The 20,828-nt window shown below is 43.9% G+C and overlaps 1 protein-coding gene across 1 annotated transcript in view; it reads right to left on the reverse strand.

The window, feature by feature from the left end:
- Nucleotides 1-20,828, reverse strand: part of cpne2 (copine II) — a 261,372-nt gene that overhangs the window by 95,239 nt on the left and 145,305 nt on the right. The window contains exon 11 of the mRNA XM_060837772.1: nt 14,173-14,306. Within this exon, the coding sequence (XP_060693755.1) occupies nt 14,173-14,306 (134 nt within the window). The remainder of the gene's footprint in view (nt 1-14,172; nt 14,307-20,828) is intronic.

The raw sequence follows: 20,828 nt of genomic DNA on the forward strand, positions 1-20,828 counted from the left end.
AGGATGGTGATGGTGATTTAGAATCGGTTACATGGATATACCCAGCTTATACGTAACAATTATGACTGTGCTTTTAGACAATGCCACGATGGTAGTGTGTAGCATGAAACAGGAGTGAATGTGCAATGTCTATTTGATGTCAGCACGCCCAGATTGGAGTTCAACATTCCAACCAATGTTCTTTCTTAACTTCACAACCATGTATTCAACTGCATCAAGTACTCCCTACTATTGCTATTTAAAGAGATCATCAAATTAACTTACAAATTAATTGCTGGTTGATTACTTCTGATTGTTGCCTTGATGTGACAAGTGTTTGTAACTTCCTATTGTTGTTTTAAATTGCTGATGTTTACAGGGAGCCGTGTGGCAGCTGCTGAAGAACTATTTGTTGAACTTCAAGATTTCTGCATTAATCAGTTACCTCCAGGCAGGAGGGCACAAGTAGGCATTCCCTTCAAAATATGACTCAGCATGACTCAGAGAATGAGCAGAGGGCATGCAGAACAGGGCAGGTGGCTTGAAGGAGGCGGATTGGCAAAGGGTTCTCAGCAGGGAGACCACGTCAGTCAGAGAGTCATCCTTCTATTGGAACAGTGTGCCACACCTGCTCTTCCTGGATGGGCATCCTCATGCAATCTACCATATCCTATTGCAGAACAAGGCAAGGACAACACCGCTTGTGGCAACAAAGGCCACTGTGCTCATGGATTTGATTTGACTTAGTTAATTATTGTCACATGTACCTAGATACAGTGAAAAGTTTTGTTTGTGTGCTGTACAGGTAGATCAAATTTAATGTTGATCTCACTGTTTGTGCACCTCCTTTGCAGGCATAACATTCACTCTTGGTCTATCACCCCTACGCATCTTGTTGAGGTCCATTCAGAAGTCTGATAACAGTGAGGAAGAAGCTGTTCATGAATCTGTTGGTATGTGTATTTAAGCGTTTGTATCTTCTATCTGATGGAAGAGGTTGTGAGAGATTATAACCAGAGCTGAAAATGTGTTGCTGGAAAAGCGCAGCAGGTCAGGCAGCATCCAAGGAGCAGGAGAATCGCCGTTTCGGGCATGAGTCCTTCTTCAGGAATCCAACCAATGATTCAATCAGAGATTATAACGAGGTTGGAAGGGGCCTTTGATGATGTTGGCTGCCTTTCTGAGGCAGTGAGAAGTATAGATGGAGTCAATGGATGGAAGGTTGGCTTCCATGATGGACACCCCCTGTCACAACTCTCTGTAGTTTCTTACAGTCCTTGGTAGAGCAGTTGTCATACCAAGCCATGTTGCATCTGTCTGTTTCCAGGCTGCAACTGGAAACTGGTCGGAAGTCTCTGAGGCTTGCTATTCACATTTCACTCTCCCTTGCCATTGTGAGTGAGCCAGTAGCTGTGTTCTGTTTGTAGGATTCCCCATGCCATTGGCAGCATGGATATTGTTTTGTGAAGCCTGGAGTCATCTCTGTCTATAGTGGAACCAGAAGAACTCACTCCTTTACTGTTGAGCTGATGTGTGACCACAGCCAGCAAGTGGTGCTGATCACTGCCTGGGATCAGGACTGCAGTTACGATGCCTTCCTCCCACTGTGCCAGTGAAATCTGAGCCACCATAACAAAAAGGGGCAGCATGGTGGCTCAGTGATTAGCACTGCTGCCAAACAGTGCCAGGGACCTGGGTTCAATTCCCGCCTCAGGCGAATGCGTGGAGTTTGCACATTCTCCCCGTGTCTGCGTGGGTTTCCTCTGGGTGCTCCAGTTTCCTCCCACAATCAAAGATGTGCAGGTCAGGTGAACTGGCCACGCTCAATTGCCCATAGTGTTAGGTGCATTAATCAGGGGTAAATGTAGGGTAGAGGAATAGATCTGGTTGATTTACTCTTTGGAGGGTCAGTATGGACTTGTAGGGCCAAATAGCCTGTTTCCTGTAGGGGCTCTAATCTAATCTAAAAACCAAAGGGTGGCTATTGAGTGGCAAGAGCTTTCTGCTAATGGCATGGTTCACGACTCAGATACACACATGAGCAACATTCTGACAATATAAGCCATGTTGCCCCACAAGATGTAGCAGAATTAATCACTGGCTTACTATAAGAACATTTCCACTTCCCTGGAGGAGGAGCACTGATGTACAGAGCAGAGTGGATGCCCAGATTCATGGTGGTTTGCCGAATGACCAATAACTTTGCTATCGTTAAGGGACAGGTCTTTCCCACAAGCTACACAACTGAGGAGCTGGAGCACCATTCAAAGGAGGAGGAAGAGGAAGGGAAGAGGCAACAAAGATAGCTCCTTTCAGTCCAGGGAATGCTGGCATGTCTGTCCCTTCCTGCTTAGCTCCTGCTGCCTCTGTGTCCACTCCAGGTTGGTCTGTTCAAGAGAGGGAGGTGTGTTAGTGAGTGCAGTGCAATCTGTTGAGCTGAAGTGACTGTAATGATTGAAAAGGTGTCCACATGGATCAGCTGTGAAACATGGACATGAAGTGTACAGCAGGGGGGGTGAAGTGAAACATCTGAACGCTAGGCCTGAGCCTGGCTGACAGTGATTAGTAGTGGGTGAACAATGGGTTGTGGTGATATGAGCAGCAGCTGAAGCTTGCCGTGACAATGGCAGATTATAACAACTGAGGCTGTGTTTGCTCACTCAATTACATATGTCCAGTCAATGAACAGCACTGAAGGCACTGGCTGGAAACTCAAATCATTCGAAGTGACTTAGGTGCTATCTGCACTTCAACCAACGGGTGGGATCAACTGCACATCATTCTCCCCCGGCCCATCAACAAAGGCTTTTCAATTTAGCTCCCAACATGCTTCTATGAGCAACATCTGACTGTTGTAAATGCACAACTGTAGATTACATTCACCCCAACTGTAGATTAAATTTATCCTAACTCACTTCCATACCATCTCCAACATAAGCTCTAAAGTATCTGCTCTGATCAAATTTAAAAATCACACAACACCAGGTTATAGTGCAAAAGGTTTAATTGGAAGCACTAGCTTTAGGAGCACTGCACCTTCATCAGGGTGGTTGTGGATCAACCCATTGACCAAACATAGGAGGGAGTTCATTAACTATTTAGCAGCAAAGAGCAATTCAGTGACGGGGCAATAATACACATTTCAATCATAAATCTGCAGAACTGTCGGATTTTAGCTTAAAAAATGTCAGGTCAAAGCTTACAAAGGCTTCTTCTGATGAGTTTTCCCCACATTTCCAGCAGTTTCTCAAAACAATAAGTCAATATAAGATGTTTCTGTATAACCTGTTTCCAAAAACAAACCTGATGGATTTTCTTGATGAAGGGCTTTTGCCTGAAACATCTGCTCTCCTGCTCCTCGGATGCTGCCTGGCCTGCTGTGCTTTTCCAACACCACCCACTCAACTCACTAGCTACTCACGTACAATAGCTACAGAATGTACTACGTGGTTACTATTCAGCTTTCCCCTCCAGTGTGACCTTTAGTACAGCATCAATGTTGGAACGAACACTACCTTCAAGTTACTCTCTGACTCACCCACCATCTTGACGAGGGTATGTGTCAATAGCCCTTTATCACTGGGCTCATCTTGTGTGAATTCCCTACCACAACCATGACTACAAAGACTGCAGCAGTCCACAGTGCTACCTCGCCAACTCCTTGTCAGATTGTGTGAGAAAGGGCAATGATTGCATCCTTGCCAGAGTCATGCATATTCTGAAAATAGATAAAAATAACACCTTTGTTTTTATGAAGTTCCTACCCCAGCGGAAACAACACCACAGACCACCAGCTATTCACATAAGCAAAGGCTTTGAGACACTTGAGCCGTGCCTCTGTTGTCACACTCTCAATTATGCAAATTTTGGTGTGACACGTTAAAAAGAGACAAAGAAATCTAATCATTACCAATCTGCAGGAAAACCCTACCCAGTAATTGAAAAAGCTTCTAATTATACTCCCAAATTACAATTAAGAAAGTGCTTCTTTCCTTCTGACCTCGACCCAATCTAAAGATCTGCTCGAAGTAACTGGCTTTTAACAGAATGCAAGGAGTCACAGCAATTATCCCCTGTAGCTTCAAAAAGGATGTATCAGATTATCTACAGCAGCAATTTAGTAGTTAAGTAAAGCATTGAACATTACATTTGTTAAATGCTCATGTATTTATAAAACGATGTACCCTTTGGGATCAGTTTTTTGGAAAATTTATCCAGAAGTAAATATCTTTCTTTGTTTTTAAGAAATCATTCTTTTGACAATCTAATCCTGCTTCAAGTCAGCTTTAAATCGACAAAGGGACCATCTAGTGATCTGCTGTAGGTATGGGACGATAGTGGTTCCAAAACTAAAAGCAAGAAGAATGCACTTATCACCGATCAAGTTTCCCTATTGCTAAAGCCTACAGTTTACTGAACTACTGAAGAGTGAATTTTGCTTTCAGGTACATGTTAAAAGGAGAACTCCAGTACTGAGGGGCTCCTCTCTTGTGGCGTTACCCTATAACACAACCATAATCCTCATGAAACTATTTCTGATTTGACTTCCGGACTCTTTGGAGTTACTTGAGTTCACCAATGTTTAGAATTTGTTCATGGGATGTGGGCATGGCAGACTAGGCTAGGAGTTGTTGAAATTCATGTCAGTGTTTAGATCTCATGGATTAGATGGACAGAAATGGAATCGTGTTTCTGAGCTGCGAATGTGGATGCCAGAGCACCATTTGTGGAGTGCTGGAGTCCTTCCATGCTGTACATTTCTATGACTCTATGACTCTAACTCACACCAACTACAATCATGTACCACCACTGTGCTTATTGACCTTAACTGCCTTCCAGGCCAATAATATCTTAACTTGACAATACTCACTTTTCATTCAAATCCTTCCACAGCCATTGCTGCAATCTCTTCCATGCCCAAAAGCCACAGAAATATCCAGGTTTCTCCAATTTTGGTTTCTTGCTCATGGCTTTCACCTATCAAAGCCTGCAGTGCTGGAGTTCTGCCTCACTTTCCTCCTTTAAGGGCAGAATATTGCCAGACCTTCAACAACATGGGCCAGGCTGGGAAGATGGCAAATAAAAGCAAATGAGATGCCCAATGAGGAGCTTCTCAATGTCACAGCAAAAAATTCTACTTTCCAACTGAGTGTTGAAAGATGAGAGGCCTGTTTGTGTGCATTAACATCTCGCCATTACTTAACCTCACCTCATGAATATGCACAGTTTCCTTTTCTTCCATCCGCCACGTGGAAATTAGACACCGAGAATTCCTGACATGGAAGTCAGAGCGGGTAATGAGCGACTTCAGCTGACTGCTTGTTCCTTGAGGTCTCCCAGATTTTGGACACTCGGCACCAACGTCTCAGGGAGAAAGTGAGGACTGCAGATGCTGGAGATCAGAGCTGAAAAATGTGTTGCTGGAAAAGCGCAGCAGGTCAGGCAGCATCCAAGGAACAGGAGAATCAACATTTATGCCCGAAACGTCGATTCTCCTGCTCCTTGGATGCTGCCTGACCTGCTACACATTGCTTTTCCAGCAACACATTTTTCAGCACCAATGTCTCAGGGAATGGCCAATGGGCAGTGAGCACGTGCAGACAAGTTGCATGCACAGAGAGGGATCCAGCTCATGGACTGGACCAGGCTGCATCTCAGTGACCCTCCCTTCCTTTGGTAGGGCTCACTCACTCTGTGCCTACTGGGATGCTCACAGCATCTCTGCCTTGCCTTGCTTTCTGGTACTATGTTCTGTCAGCTGCACCTTAAAAGCTCTCTGGACTTCTGTCTTTCCTTATCACAGACATCAAACTAGGCAGGCAGTCCTTGTTGTTAGCAATGATTAGTTGAGGGGGGGTGGACATGTTGTTGTAGGATGCTGTGTGTCATTGACCTTGCAGCCACACCATGGGGCAGCAGTATACACAGCAAGCACACTGCACAGGCTTCAACTAAATGTCTGAAAATCTAAATGTAGTCTTCAGTCAAGTTAAGGGAGACTATAGTCAGTCAGTCAGTCAGTCAATCAGTCAGGGGGCCCTGGTATTGTCATTGTGTGATCACAGTGCAGTGGCTTGGGCACTGTCAGTCGTCCATTTAGGGGCAGTTGGAATCATGGGGTCCACATCGACTCTCTGAAGAGCAACTTACCCAGAACCATCCCACTACCCTATCCCTGTAACCCGACATTTTCCATGGCTAATCCAACTGGCCTGCATGTCCCTGGACACTATGGAGTATGGTCAATCCACCTGACCTGCACATCCTTGGACTGTGGGAGGAAACCGGAGCACCCAGAGGGAACCCACGCAGACACGAGGAGAATGTGCAAACTCCACGCAGACAGTTGTTCGAAGGTGGAATTGAACCTGGGTCCCTGGCAGTCTGAGGCAGCAGTGCTAACCACTGAGCCACCATGCCACCCGTGTGACGGAGACTCATGCACTGGGAGGGCTGGAGCAGCCATCTGAGGAGGAGGAGGCTGAGGGAATATTGAGGGGAAGGACTACCACCTTTTGCATGATGGAGTACGATTACTTTGGGCACTACAAGCCAGTGTTGATAACTGGGTTCCACCCTTAAATCTGTCTTCATTCAGTATTCGAGATGTGGTATTTCCTGTGTAGCCTGAAACCTCATCTCACCATGTTCCGTTCATCACTAGCTTTCCAAAGTAGAAACAAAGATTTAAAAGGCACCAAACTAGCCTACTATGAATGCAATGTTTACAGACCTAAGGTTTGTTCTTAAAAAGGATGTAAACATACCTTCAAATGGAGATGGGCAAATGGATAATGAGTTCCCTTGACATCATGAATAGCTGGTCATCGCCATTGGCTGAGAGAGTTTAGTCAGGTGACTGACACAGCCTAGATATCTAACTCCCAAAGTATGTATATTGAAGGGATAGGTGGGGCAGAGTGGGGTATGAGGAAGACTATCCGGGGGGAAAAGCCACCATGGGAAGACCAGAGGTTCCCCTACATCAGGGTAGGCAGTGTGGCTCGGTGCTGAAACAGTGATGGATGGAGGAATGTGCAATTGTATGTTTAATGAGACCTTAGCCAAACCATGTTCATGGTGAAGCGCGTCTCCAGACTGCCAACACTTGGCCCAGTGGACAGCCCAGATGGGCCTAGCAATCCTGGGATATCCCAGCAGTAGCGAGATCTTCTGCCTATGCTGAGGGGCAGAATCAAAAAAATGGGACAGGTGCATAGCTAATAAGTTGAGTTTGGGATGATGGGACAAAAAAGCTCACAAAGCCTTATGGAGAGGAACTTGACAAAAATATTATTTAGCCTAGGATTCAATGAAGCAACTCAATAGTTACTTCATCAGCACATTCCTCTGTTGTGAGGTTTAGAAATTGTCCTAGCAACAAGTTTCATGACAACATGGCCTTTAACTTAGGATAACATCTTAAGTCAGTGCCTGGGGAGTGCTATTGTGCAAAAAACGACATTGACCAACAGGAGGAGATTTTATAACAGGCGAGTAAAAGTTTGGTAACAGATGGATTTTAGGGAGTGCCTCAGGTACAATTGTCAATGCCACAGCAATGAAAATTGGGGAAGCAGAAGAGAGACCAGATTTAGAGCAGCAAAGATCTCAGAGAACTAGAGGAGCTTACAGAGATACAGAGGGGGGAAGCCATAGAGGGAATGAGGTTGAGGCATTTTCAAAACAGGGGCCAGTGCGTCATGATGGCAAACAGGATTTGATGGGAATAAGGGTATGACATATGAGCAGGGTTTTCAATGAGCTCAAGTTTACAATAAACAGAAACAAGTGTATGTCTGGCAGGACAGCAATACCCTTTGGACAGCAAGTACTTAATTAATACAATAGTATTTCTATATTTAAAGTTGAAGATAGAAAATCCCAAAAAAAAAGATTATTTTAGAAAATCCCAAAAAAGTGGTTAATTTAACAATGGCAATACAAAAATAATGGAATCTTAATCCAGAGATTGAACGAGAAAATCCTCTGGAATCTGAAAACTGGACATCGAAAATGAAAGGTTATGCCTAACTAACTCTTATTGATTCTTTGACGAGGTAACAGAAAGTATAAACAAGGTAAATGTAGCAGATGTAATATATTTAGGGTTTCAAGTAGTTTTGATGAGATACTGCATAGTAGTTTAATTAGATAGGCACAGAATAGATAGTGTCTCACAACTGCACACACACACACACACACCATGGGTGCTAGGGAAAAATAAACACTACCGCAGTTAGGCAGTAGTGTGGGGTTTAATAAATATATATTTAAAAAAGAAACAGGAGTGTTCCCTTTGATGTGAAGGGCACTGCTTGTAAAAAGAAGAAAAAAATAGATAGTGAGCTGGCTACAAAATAGTCAACAGAGCATTACAGATTGAATTCGCAGATTTACTGCGTTTCAAAAATGTTGTTTCACATGGATTTGTGCTAAAATTACTGCTGTTTTAAATTTTAGGAAGTGACATAGACTTGTGTAGCAGAAGCATAATTTTAAAAACTTTGAGCATGCACATAAAACCAAACTTAGGTTGTAGTTAATACAAAAGAGGATTGTGATAAAATAACATTAATTAACTTGCAGAATGGGTGATTAATTAGGAAATGAATTTCGAAACAGACAAGTGTCAAGTGGTGAATTTTCATCAGAAGAATAAGGAGATCACAAATTACTCAGATAATAAGTGTGTAAATAATGTAAAAGAGCAAAGGGATCCAGGGATAGGATGCACAAATCACTACAAGTATTGATGAAGACAAACAAAAGACTGGAGATTATTTCTAAAGGGATACAACTGAAAACTTGGGTAATCACCATGAAACTTGTTTGGAACCTTGGTTAGATATTACCTCGATGTGTACAATCCGGTCTGCACCTTCTAGAATAAAGGACAGGCTGCAAGATGCTTGCAAAGATGAAACTAAAGTTGAGAAGTTATGTCTATCAGGAAAGATTTAATAAACAGGAGGTTCTTTTCTTTAGAAAAGAGCAGGCCAATGGACATCCTAAGGGGCTCAAAATAGTGGACGTTGATAAGCTCTTATTACTTGTACAATTAAAGACCCAATGAATGTCATATAGTCACTGAGGGTTGAATTTACATTTTGTTTTTACCATGTCTGAGTTGTTTCATGTTCTTTGCAGGGATTTCTACTGCAAGGTCAAGTGAGATTCCTTGTTGCACCTGACCAAACTCAAGTCATGAACTACCTACCTCACTTCTACAGCGTCTCTCAAATCCAAATCTGGGCCCATCTCACTACATGCTTTCACCACTTAGCAGCCATCCTGGAATTTACCAGCACCCCTTGCATCAGTGCCATCTCTCAAAGCCCTTTGAGCATCCAGACAGCACTGTCAGTCTGGAGCTGCTATACGCTGTCCTTAAGATTTGCTCCAGGACACGCACACGGGAAACGAACTGCTCCACGTTACAGGCAAGGACTAGGAGCACTTGCTGTATGTGCTGGTGCCCAGGCAGGACTTCCTATTCCTCCAACACCAGCAGAGGAGGCCATGACACCATACCATGCCAGGCTGGTCTGAAACTGGCACCTGGGTGAAACCAATCTCTTTGGAGGAACGCCCAGCACAGTAGGAAGAAGGTCAATCATCTTTTCAGCTCTGACCAGGTAGGTTACATCATCTTCTCTCCAATATCTCACTCTATCTCAACATATCACGCTTGTTATCTGAGTAATATTGTAGTTTCCTTAATCTTTTGATGAAAATTCACCACTTGATACTTGTCTGTTTCGAAATTCATTTCCTAATTAATTGGATTGGATTGGTTCATGCTGTATCCCTCTCACCATAGCCTGCAATATGTTCCCTCACTCACCCTCACCCAATCCAACTCCACCCCCCACCCCCAATACCACTACCCCTGCATGCCCTCCACACTGTCTACTCACTCTCTCAGGACACTTCCCCTCCCGCACAACATTCCAAACATGTGCAGGTTAGGTGGACTGGCCATGCTAAATCGCCCGCAGTGGTCCAGGGATATGCAGGCTAAGTGGATTGGCCAGGGGAAATTCGGGTGGGAGGGGTCTGGGTGGGCTGACCTTGACAGACTTGATGTGGACCCAATGGGATGAAAGGCCTGCTTCTACACTGTACACATTCTGTCAGTCATTCACTGTTGTCTCCCTTATTTCCTGCCTTTCTCTCATTCCAGGACGAAAACAGCTCACAATAGAGCAGAAAGATTCAAGATAGGGCAGGCCAACCCTTAGCTCCTTTTTCCTGGCTTTGTGCCTACACTAAACAGCAAGGTGTTTTGAAGTAATATGAGTTTTGTATCTCTGTCTGGGGGGCAATGTGTAAAAAGGCAAGGCAGGACATTGCGAGGTAGCAATGCTGTGAGCATTCTGGTTGGCTCAGAGCGAGCAAGTGCTAAGCGCTATAGCCTGGCTCAGCGTATGAGCTGGGGGTGTGTCCCCGAGTGCACAGTGTCCTTGCAGTGTCTTTACAATAAGAGTGGACAGTGTAGCATTGAAATACAGAAGTAATTGGATTGGAGATGTGCCCTCAGGGTTCTTAGAGGTTGGCACATCAGAAGCCAATGCCTGCAGATGTCATGCACCTGCAGATGGGCGCCCATGCAGACGTGGTGGTTTGGAAGAAGCAGTCAGCTGAATTTACCAGGTACTTGTTCTGGTTTCCATTTTGACTCATCTCAATGTCTAACTTCTTTGGCAATAGGGAAAACTGAATATTAACGAGGCATGATGCAGAATCAACAAAAGGCGTTTAACAAGCAGTAATGTTCCGAACTGGCAACTCACTGCTGCCCAGTAAGAACCCCTGCCATACTGCTCAGAAAAAGTGTGAAAGGGGTGAGACACTCCCTGACCTTATGGGTGTCACTCGCTACAAATCTCACCATCGCCCGCAACCCCCCACCATGTCCTCAAATAATAATGCACCAGAGTAAATCCCAGAAAGAATCTGCAAGATCCTTTCTTGCCCGAAGGATGGCAGGATTGTGAAAAGGTGTGGAGTGTAAATTCAGGCTGATGCTGGTTGAGTTGAATGATCTGCTTCTGTGCAGAATAATTTGGTCCATTAGATTTTCTTTTCTCCCCACTCAGGAAGAGCAAATCATTTTCACACAGAACACATACAGAGATTGTTAGGTTTCAATTAAGCTTCTGGTTGCAGAAGACAAGGTGAGTTGATGGAGTTAAGATCCAGAGCAGCCAATGATTGGTGGAACAGGCTTCAGGAGCTGAATCATCTGCCTCAAAGAGATGGAGGCCTGGGGGAATTCATCATAATTGGGTAGGAGGTAAAAGTTCAATATGCCCATATCGGGTTAACGTTTTGCTATTGAGTTCGCAAATCCTTTCAGGCAGGCTGGCTTTCCCAACCTTCATGGTTCGGAATGCATTTTTCATTCATTAGCATGCCATAATATTCATTAATATCCATCCAACCTCATTAGCTGGAAATGGGAAACTCAGCTATTCACAAACCTGACCAAATCTATGAAGCATGTACCTTCGGCTGTATAGGTCCTCTACCAACGTCTTCTGGTGAGTACGAACTTCTTCAGTAGTTTGGCTCCTTCATTACCACAGTCCTTGTTTCTGTAGACGCTTGGGTGAAGGCTGACTAGGTCATGTAGCCTACCTGGGCAAGGCAGCCACAATGGCTGGATGTAGGAAATCTGACCAGGGCATGAAATGGGGCAGGAAGCCTGGAGAGAGATGCGGTGGCTTTTGTCGAGGTTCATTACGAGCAGCTCTGTGACGCGGGACTCTGTGCTCTTTTGTCTGTTACCTGGGATGCACACTGAGACAAACACCAACTGTGCCTGGAAGACCATCATCCTGGTGAAAGATGCTCTTTGGTCTGTCTGAAACCTGTTGGTTTTCTGCAACAAGGCGTTGACCTTGAACGAATGTTACAAACTGGCACGTTCCAAGGTCCAGGACTACATGCTGAGAGACGCACTAAAGCTTGGGACAGCTGCTGCCAAGACACAGTGGGGAAAGACCACCATCTGAGGTCTTCCTGCTGAAGTTACTTGGGGGGGCTGTTCAGTTATCATACCCTCCTAGTGCCTCAATGAATGTAAAAATAGTATTGTATGTGTAAGAGAGGTCTTTGGTTTTTTGGATAGAGTCAAAGTCCTGGTTTGCAGAACAGAATTGTGTTTGTGACTATGTATATCTATACAAAGATACATTTTAATGAATAAAATGTATTTTTGAAGTAATATAAAATAAATGTGGCCTTGATATGCTACTGTACAGAACCAAACTGCATTTGTGACTATGTATATACATAATGGTTTCTTTTATGAATAAAGTATATTTTTGAAATAAAAAAAATTACATGGGGCCAAATAAGGAATACTTTGGGTTTGTTTGCTGGAAAGAGTCAAATTCCAACATTTGTTGGTTTTCTTCATTTGCTACTGTACAGAACTGAACTGCTTTAGGGACTTTGTATGCATGTATATTTTTTAATGCGTGAAATATATTTTTGAAATAAAAAAATGAAATGGGCCTCACAGAGACTCAAATATATGTAAATATATCTTGTACAAGTAAGAGATGCCTTGGGTTTGTTTGCTGGATAGAGTCAAACTCCAATGTTTGTTTTTCCATACGCTACTGGACAGAACTGAACTCCGTTAGTGACTATGTATGTACATAAAGATACTTTCATGAATAAAGTATATCTTTGAAATAAAGAAAATGAAATGGGGCTAAATTTGAATTGGGGAAATCAACTCAAATGGCCATTTTGTTGGATGTGTGTTCTTATTTCTTGCAAGCCTTTGGTGAAAGCTTTCAGATGTGCACGTTGTGATGAAAGATCAGTGAGCTGATGGTGTGTGATTGCTGAGTGTTGAAAGTAGCTCCTTTTAAGTGTAAACCCTGGCAGATGCGTGAGAGGCAGCAGCACGATTGTGTCACTATTGCTAAACTGGTAGCTGCAATGAAGTGACAGGCACTGGAACGCAACCTCCTTTGTAACAGTCCTCTGCAGCGACCGCCCCTACAATGCTAGCTCATACTCACAGTAGCTTGCAGCATTGCGTAAATATTGGTACATACCCTGGCAGAGGGCATTCATCCTGCAGCTAGCTTCTCATGAGTAGCTCACAGGCATTGCCCTCTGTCCAAGTGACTTTCTTCAGTCAGACAAGATGGCCTCTTGTGGTCATCCATCAGGAAATATTTCTCCATTTGGACATCTTTCAAGAAAACCTCACGGGAGACATCGCTGAAGCTTGGTGTCAATCATGCCTGGTCTCCAACACCTCCAGGGATGCCCTGTGGTGATGAAAAGGACTTGGGTGATGGTTCCTGGTGTGCAAAGTTTGCCGCTTAAATCTGGCCCAGAGATGTTGGCACTCGCAAGATCCCAGTGGGGCCTGAAACTGTTTGTTCAAAAAATTCAGCAAATTTTCCCAGCAGGAAAAATGCACTCACAGGGGAAAACCTAATTCGACTCTGAACGGAAGTCTCTTGATGCTTTTACATCTGGTTCCAAAATTTGTCTCAAAAAAATGAAAATTCCACCCTACATTCCTACAAATAGGAAACCTACCCACTACTTGACAGTAACTGTTTTATGTCAAAACAGCAAAGGTGCTTTCTTCATTTTGGTAAATCGTAAAAATAATCACCATTTAAACCTGATAAATGTATAATAAGCTGCGGACATTAAACTCTTCCCCACTAATTACTGCACTAAGAGGCTGGTATCCGTTGAAGGACAGGAACTTGGAATCATTTCCAGTGAAATTATTGTGGAGAACAATTTCATATCCTCTCCACTTTACTCCAACAACTTTAAAATAAGAATAGCAATTTACAAGATCCGAAATTATTCGTTGAGCAACAGAATAGAACTAAAAACACCTTCAAGTACATATTTCTGCTGAAGTAACTTGAGTTGAATGCTAGTCATTCGATTAAGTTATGAGTAGATTAAGCATGTTCCAGGGACTAATCATTATAAACTACATTGTTGAAGCTCATTTTACATTATTTTAGTGAAGTGTTGAGCTTGGCTCTAATGGAGTGAATGGGAAGTGATCCACTACTCTGCCTTGTGATGAATTATGATTATAGTAGGAACTGATTGTAAATTATATGCTAGTACCTAGCATATGCATTAACCTATTAACTACCTTTGCGAATGGAAAACATATGGAAAACTTACGAGTCATAATCTTGGATGATTTGTCCCACTGCCCAAATAGCAGCAAGGTACTCATTGGATTCCATGGAGTTAATGTAATGCAGAGAGCTGGCATCACGAGGGCTTCCATTAGATGCTGTGAAGTCAATCCCGACCTGCGTATAAAACACAGCACGCACTGTCATTAGACAACGGCCAAGCCAATCAGCAATACCCAAATTTATAATTTAGGGTGGCAAGGTGGCACAGTGGTTAGCACTACTACCTCACACTGCCAGAGACCTGGGTTCAATTCCCACCTCAGGCAACTGTCTGTGTGGAGTTTGTACATTTTCCCCGTGTCTGCGTGGGTTTCCTCCCACAATCCAAAAATGTGCAGGTTAGGTGAATTGGCCATGCCGTAATGTTAGGTGAAGGGGTAAATGAAGAGGAATGGGTGGGTTGCTCTTTGGAGGGTCGGTGTGGACTTGTTGGGCTGAAGGGCCTGATTCCACACTGTAAGTAAGTAATCCTCTCCTATATTGTGCTGGGGTACAATTCCATTCTGAACTTTGCCTGTATCTTTCCAAAACGAAAGCTCTTCATTTGTGAGCTTAACCATGGTGTATCGATATGTTGCTCATGTTTTGAGACCACCCTTGTCCTCACTGGGTATTCACACTCATGTACAATCCACCAGGCCTAATCTGGAACTGGATTTCTCTGTTCTTTTTTTCCTCTATGTCCTAGTTTGTGGAGCTGAGTAATTCCATCGCTAGGATTTGCTGCCCAACACAGATTTTACTCGCTCTCCAACTTCTTAATTTTTTTTGTGAACTCGCACGATGTTTCTCCTCAGGACTTGCTTGCCCGGAAGGCTGCCTGCATATTAGGAGCACCGTAGTACACTTTGTTTAACATGCTGTCATCTTTTGATCTTACAAAGGAACAACTCTGACATTCTGGAAAGTCACTTTCTATACAAACTGGGCAACCGAGACATGATTTCTGGGTGTCAAGCTTCAGAAATATCAACCGTGTTTTAAGTACCAGGAAGATCCTTATATTCACCCTTGTATGTAACCAGTGTTTACCTAATTAGGTGTAACCTGAAAGGGAACTCACATATTTCACCATGATATAATGGTCTTGAAATTGGATCATGCAACACTATCAGGTTGTAAAGGATTTCATTTGATATGCTTGTTCTTTCAGTGCTAGCTATATTCACATTGTATCAAGGTGCCTGCTCAAAACAAGCATGATGCCCAGTGTTTTTACAAATCGGTGACCTAAATGTGGTTCAGGTCCCTTTCCAACCTCAGCAACAATTAGTCTTTAAAGGATTACTAGAGGTTGTCACTATTATATATATTTATTTACCTGAATTAAGAGGCAGAATGTTCCACATTAAATCTATCGACTTTTATCAACTATTGGTAATATCAGCTGATTTTCAGCCCACACGCATTAGAGATCCAATAACCCTACTGGCCAATCTTCATTGTATTCAGTGCTACCCATATGCTGCCAATTGGTGTTTTCTATATATCTGACTATGCATGGTGACTCATTTCTCCTGCTACTCCAGTTCATTAACTTCGGGTTGTATTTACTATAGGAGATACCCGTTGTTAAATGCTGCTCAATATAATGTTATTAGCAAATTCTAAGCCCAATACTCCTGATCATATCCAGATATTGTCACCCTCTCTTATGATGGGCAAGAAACTCACCAGCAATGTTATAAAAGCTATTGCACAATGTCTTAATGCACTTCACGTTGACTGACTTGAGCTCACTTCGCAATTACTCTACCTTCCGGAATAGTTCAAATTTTAAAGCTAATTGACAGCAAGGAACAAAAAAGCAAAATTTAACCATGTAGGTGACATATAGAAAATGAGAAAAAGGATGTACTATCGTAGAAGCCCTACAGTGTAGGAGCAGGCCATTCAGCCCATACCAACCCACCCAGACCCAACCTCATCTCCTTAACCCCACAGCTATCCTGCACACTATGGGAAAGTCAGCATTGTCAATCCACCCAACCTGCACATCTTTGGACTGTGGGAGGAAACTGAAACACCCAGAAGAAACCCACGTAGAATGTGCAAACTCCACACCAAACAGTCAAGGGTGGAATTGAACCACTAAGCCACCATTACTCATATATCATCCTTATTCTTACGGAAAGGGCTGAATGATTCCCCTGATGCTGGCACTTGTGGCAGATGCCAATCCATGTAACTTAGCTGTGTGCACACCAGTGTACGTTTACAGCACGTGGTCTCCTGGTTGCTCACTTCCAGTTCACAGTTCCATTGCTGACTGTGGGGGTGCACATGGTGCAAAGAGTGGACTGGCCAACTGGAAGCCCCTCTGCTGGACATGGGCAGTGCTGAGGCAGAAGGTCAGTGTGTGGGCACTTCAAACAGATGCTCTCAAAATACTGCAATATTCTCATCACAAAACACGTCCAAAGCTGTTAGGACTGCTCCCCCTCTTGTCCATAATAAGCCTGGTACGATTTTGGCTATGGCTGTGGCTGTTTCAGTCTTTGTAGGTCTGTCACGGGGGCATGGAGAGCAGGATCTGATGGCATTTTGGAGCCTCTCTCCAAATCATTGGGCTCTGAACTCAGTGAGGAAGTCACCCACAACTGGATAAGATCTTTGTTAAGGTCTTAACTGGGCTCCATGAGACTTGGCTTGCTGATTGCCGTGGTAACTCAGTGAGGGAAACGTTTCTGGGATAGCATTCTGATGGTGTTTTGAACCATTTCTCCATCTACCCTGCCATGAAAGAACTGCATGGGAAAGTTCCAGCCATGATTTCCTGGACCTCACTGCAAATTCCTGGAGTTTGTTTCCCTAGAGAGACCACGCTCAATTCTGTGCGGTGAGTCTGAAAGACAATTTGAAGTAGTTGGGTCAAGCTGGAGTTATTGGCTTGGACTGTACGGAGTACTATTTTCCCTGTCAATGGTAAGGTACCGCCTAATGGGCTGCTTCCATGACAATCATCATTACCTTCCAGAATTAGGGAAATCAGTCATAGTCATAGAGTCATATAACACGGAAACAGACCCTTTGGTCCAACCAATCTATGTCGACCATGTTCACAAACTAAACTAGTCCCACCTGCCTGAGGTTGGCCCACATCCCTCCAAAACTTTCTTATTCATGTATCTAAATGTTTTTTAAACGTTGTAACTGCGCCCACATTCACCTCTTCCCCAAGAAGTTCATTCCACACACGAACCACTCTCTGTGTATCAGTCTTCTCCTTCAGTTTATATTTGCTACTTTCTCATCTAATGGAACATTTCCTGAAATCCAGAGAATTTTGAAAAATTAATACCAACACATCAACTATCTTGTTGGCGGCCTCCTTTAGGACCCTAGGATGAAATCTAGAATTGGCTGGGAGGCTGATCAGTTTGATTAGTACCACTACCATCATGACAGTGATTTCAATGCATTCCTCACTGCCTTCCCCTACCTGATGTACAGGTACCACTGGAATGTGCTTTGTATCCTCAAAGAGAAGACAGTGGCATAATTTGTTCACTTCATATGCCATTTCCCTATTACCTACTAGTCACACCCTGTTCTCACTCTCTTAAAAAAAACAACATTCACTTTACATTCTACATAATCATCATGCCAACATTTATTACCCACCCCCAATTGCTCTGAGGGCAGCCAAGAGTCAGCCACATTGCTATGGGTCTGGCGTCACATCCAGGCCTGAGCAGGGAAGGATGGCATTTTCCTTCCTTAAAGGGCATCAGTGAGCCAGATGGATTTTTCCTGACTATCAACAACGGATTCACGGTCATCTTCACACTTTTATTGCAAATTTTCATTGAGTTTATATTCCACAATCTGCCAAGGCAGGATTCAAACCCAGGTCACCAGAACATTTCCTGGATTAACCATTCAGCGATAATACCAACAGGCAATCTGACCCGTCACTATTCATTGCACAGCTACATGTTTTATTCCCTTAAGTTTGATGTTCTCCTCAACTTCTTTAGATAACTACAGATAGCCCATCTGCAATTCATCTATTCTTTGTATTCTGAAATTTCCCCTTAAATGTCTATCACTATTCTCTATTGAGCTATCCATTTTTATTGGAGCAGAAGAATCGACGTTTCAGACATAAGCCCTTCATCAGGAATGCTTATGCCCGAAACGTCGATTCTCCTGCTCTTCGGATGCTGTCTGACCTGCTGTGCTTTTCCAGCACCACACTCTCGACTCTGATCTCCGGCATCTGCAGTCCTCACTTTCTCCTATCTAGTTTTATGTTTGTTAATTTCAGCTAGCTCAGCTTTCGTGCCCACATGGTAGCCTTTATTTAGGTTTAAAATAGACCCAATCTTTTCTCAAAATTGTGATTTGACCTCCTCGCTTTCAAACTGAATTCCTGACTCAGGCGACTGACTGTGTGGAGTTTGCACGTTCTCCCCGTATCTGTGTGGGTTTCCTCTGGGTGCTCCGGTTTCCTCCCACAGTCCAAAGATGTGCGGGTCAGGTGAATTGGCCATGCTAAATTGCCCGTAGTGTTAGGTAAGGGGTATGTGTAGGGGTATGGGTGGGTTGCGCTTCGGCGGGTCGGTGTGGACTTGTTGGGCCTGAAGGGCCTGTTTCCACACTGTAAGTAATCTAATCTAATCATATTGCACTAGCTGCTACCAAGGTGTGCATTAATCGGAGGTCACCTGCTCTCTGATTGGTTCCAGAATATGCAGCTCAAAGAAACTATGTCAACAGCATTCTATGAAATCCATCTGCTTTTCACCTGATTTTCCAGTGTATCTGTAAATGAAAATCACCCACAATTACTACAGTCCCACCATCACAAGCACCCAATTTAGCTTCTTGCATACTGTGTCCTACACTATGATTGCTATGAGAGGGGGCCAGTGGACAACTCCTACTTGTGGCTTCTTTCTCTGGCTATTCCTGGGTGCTACCCAAACCAATTCGGTATCTCAATCTCCTGAACAACAGATATTTCCCACAATTGCACAACTGTCATGCTTAACTGTGCTACCCCTTCACTCTTACCTAGCCTTCTGCACCTCTTGAATATCTTGCATCCTTCAGCATTCAACATCTAATCCTTGCTATCTACAACCACATCTCAGGAATGGCTCTCAACCTACACATTGCTTTCGATCTGCACAATTGATTTGTTTACCTTGCCATGGATGCTAAGTGCATTTAGATACAACACCTTTATCATATCATAGAATCCCTCTAGTGTGGAAACAGGCTGTAATCAACCCAACAAGTCCACACTGACCCTCTGAAAAGTAAGCCACCCAGACCCATTCCCCTAATCTATATTTCATCTGACTAATGCACCTAAGCTACCCATCCCTGTAATACTATGGGCAATTTAGCATGGTCAATTCACCTAAACTACATATCATTGGACTGTGGGAGGAAACTGGAGGAAGCCCATACAGACACGGGGAGAACATGCAAACTCCACACAGACAGTCACCCAAAGCTGGAATCGAACCCGGGTCCCTGGCGCTGTGAGGCAGCCGTGCCAACCACTGAGCCACCGTGCTGCCTGTATTCGTTTTGTACTGCCTAGACTTCACCATTGGCCATTTTTTCTTTTTAGCTTTCCTTTCTCTCTGTCCCGTCCTGCCATCCTTTGGCCTTCATTTCCCAATATTAGTTTACTGCCATGCCTCTTTGCCTCAATATGCAGCTTCTACCCAAGCTTGGTCCTTCACCCTTGACTTTGTTTAGTTTAAAGTGCTCTCTGCTTACGTGACCCCTAACAACACAAGTCCCTGACAGTACAGGTAATCTTCTGAGGCACTGCACTGACAGATCGTGGTCTTTACAGGAAAAGGAATTTGTCCATACATTGGATCTTGCGATTGGGAAAGAGTTATGAAGACTGCCAATCCCTCTGCATTCCCCGTGCTAATGCCCTGACCAGAGTCTGCCTGCCTGCTCTGAGTTGCGTCAGGTAACCAAGACTGACAGTGAACACTTCCTGCTGCATCTGAAGGCTAACTGTGGTCCAACAAATCCACTTTCCATCTTGCATTAATTGACACATGCATCTCCATCAAGGATGGACACCTCAGCACCACACGCTACCGCAAACCCTCAGACAACCTCACCCAAAATATGTTAAAACAGCCATCCCCTATGGACAAGCCCTACACGTACACCGGATCTGCTCAGATGAGGAAGAACGTGACAGACACCTGGAAGTACTCAGTGATGCCCTCACAAGAACGGGGTACAATGCCCAACTCATCGACCGCCAGTTCCGACGCGCCACAGCAAGGAACCATAATGACCTCCTCGGGAGACAGACACGTGTTGCAACCGACTGGGTACCCTCATTGTTCAGTATTTCCCAGGAGTTAAAAAACTACGCCATGTTCTTCGTGACCTGCAACACATTATCAATGACGATGAGCACCTTGCCAAGACCTTCCCCACACCTCCACTACTTGCCTTTAAACAACCACCAAACCTCAAACAGATCGTTGTTTGTAGCAAGCTGCCTGGCCTTCAGGACAACTCCATACAACCCTGTGGGCGCTGCAAGAGGTGTCAGAGTGTGGACATAGACATCACCATTACGCGTGGGGACACCTCCCACCTTGTACACGGCAGATACTCATGTGACTCAGCCAACATTGTCTA

Source organism: Hemiscyllium ocellatum, chromosome 17, assembly GCF_020745735.1.
Source record: "Hemiscyllium ocellatum isolate sHemOce1 chromosome 17, sHemOce1.pat.X.cur, whole genome shotgun sequence".
Taxonomy (NCBI): Eukaryota; Metazoa; Chordata; class Chondrichthyes; order Orectolobiformes; family Hemiscylliidae; genus Hemiscyllium; species Hemiscyllium ocellatum.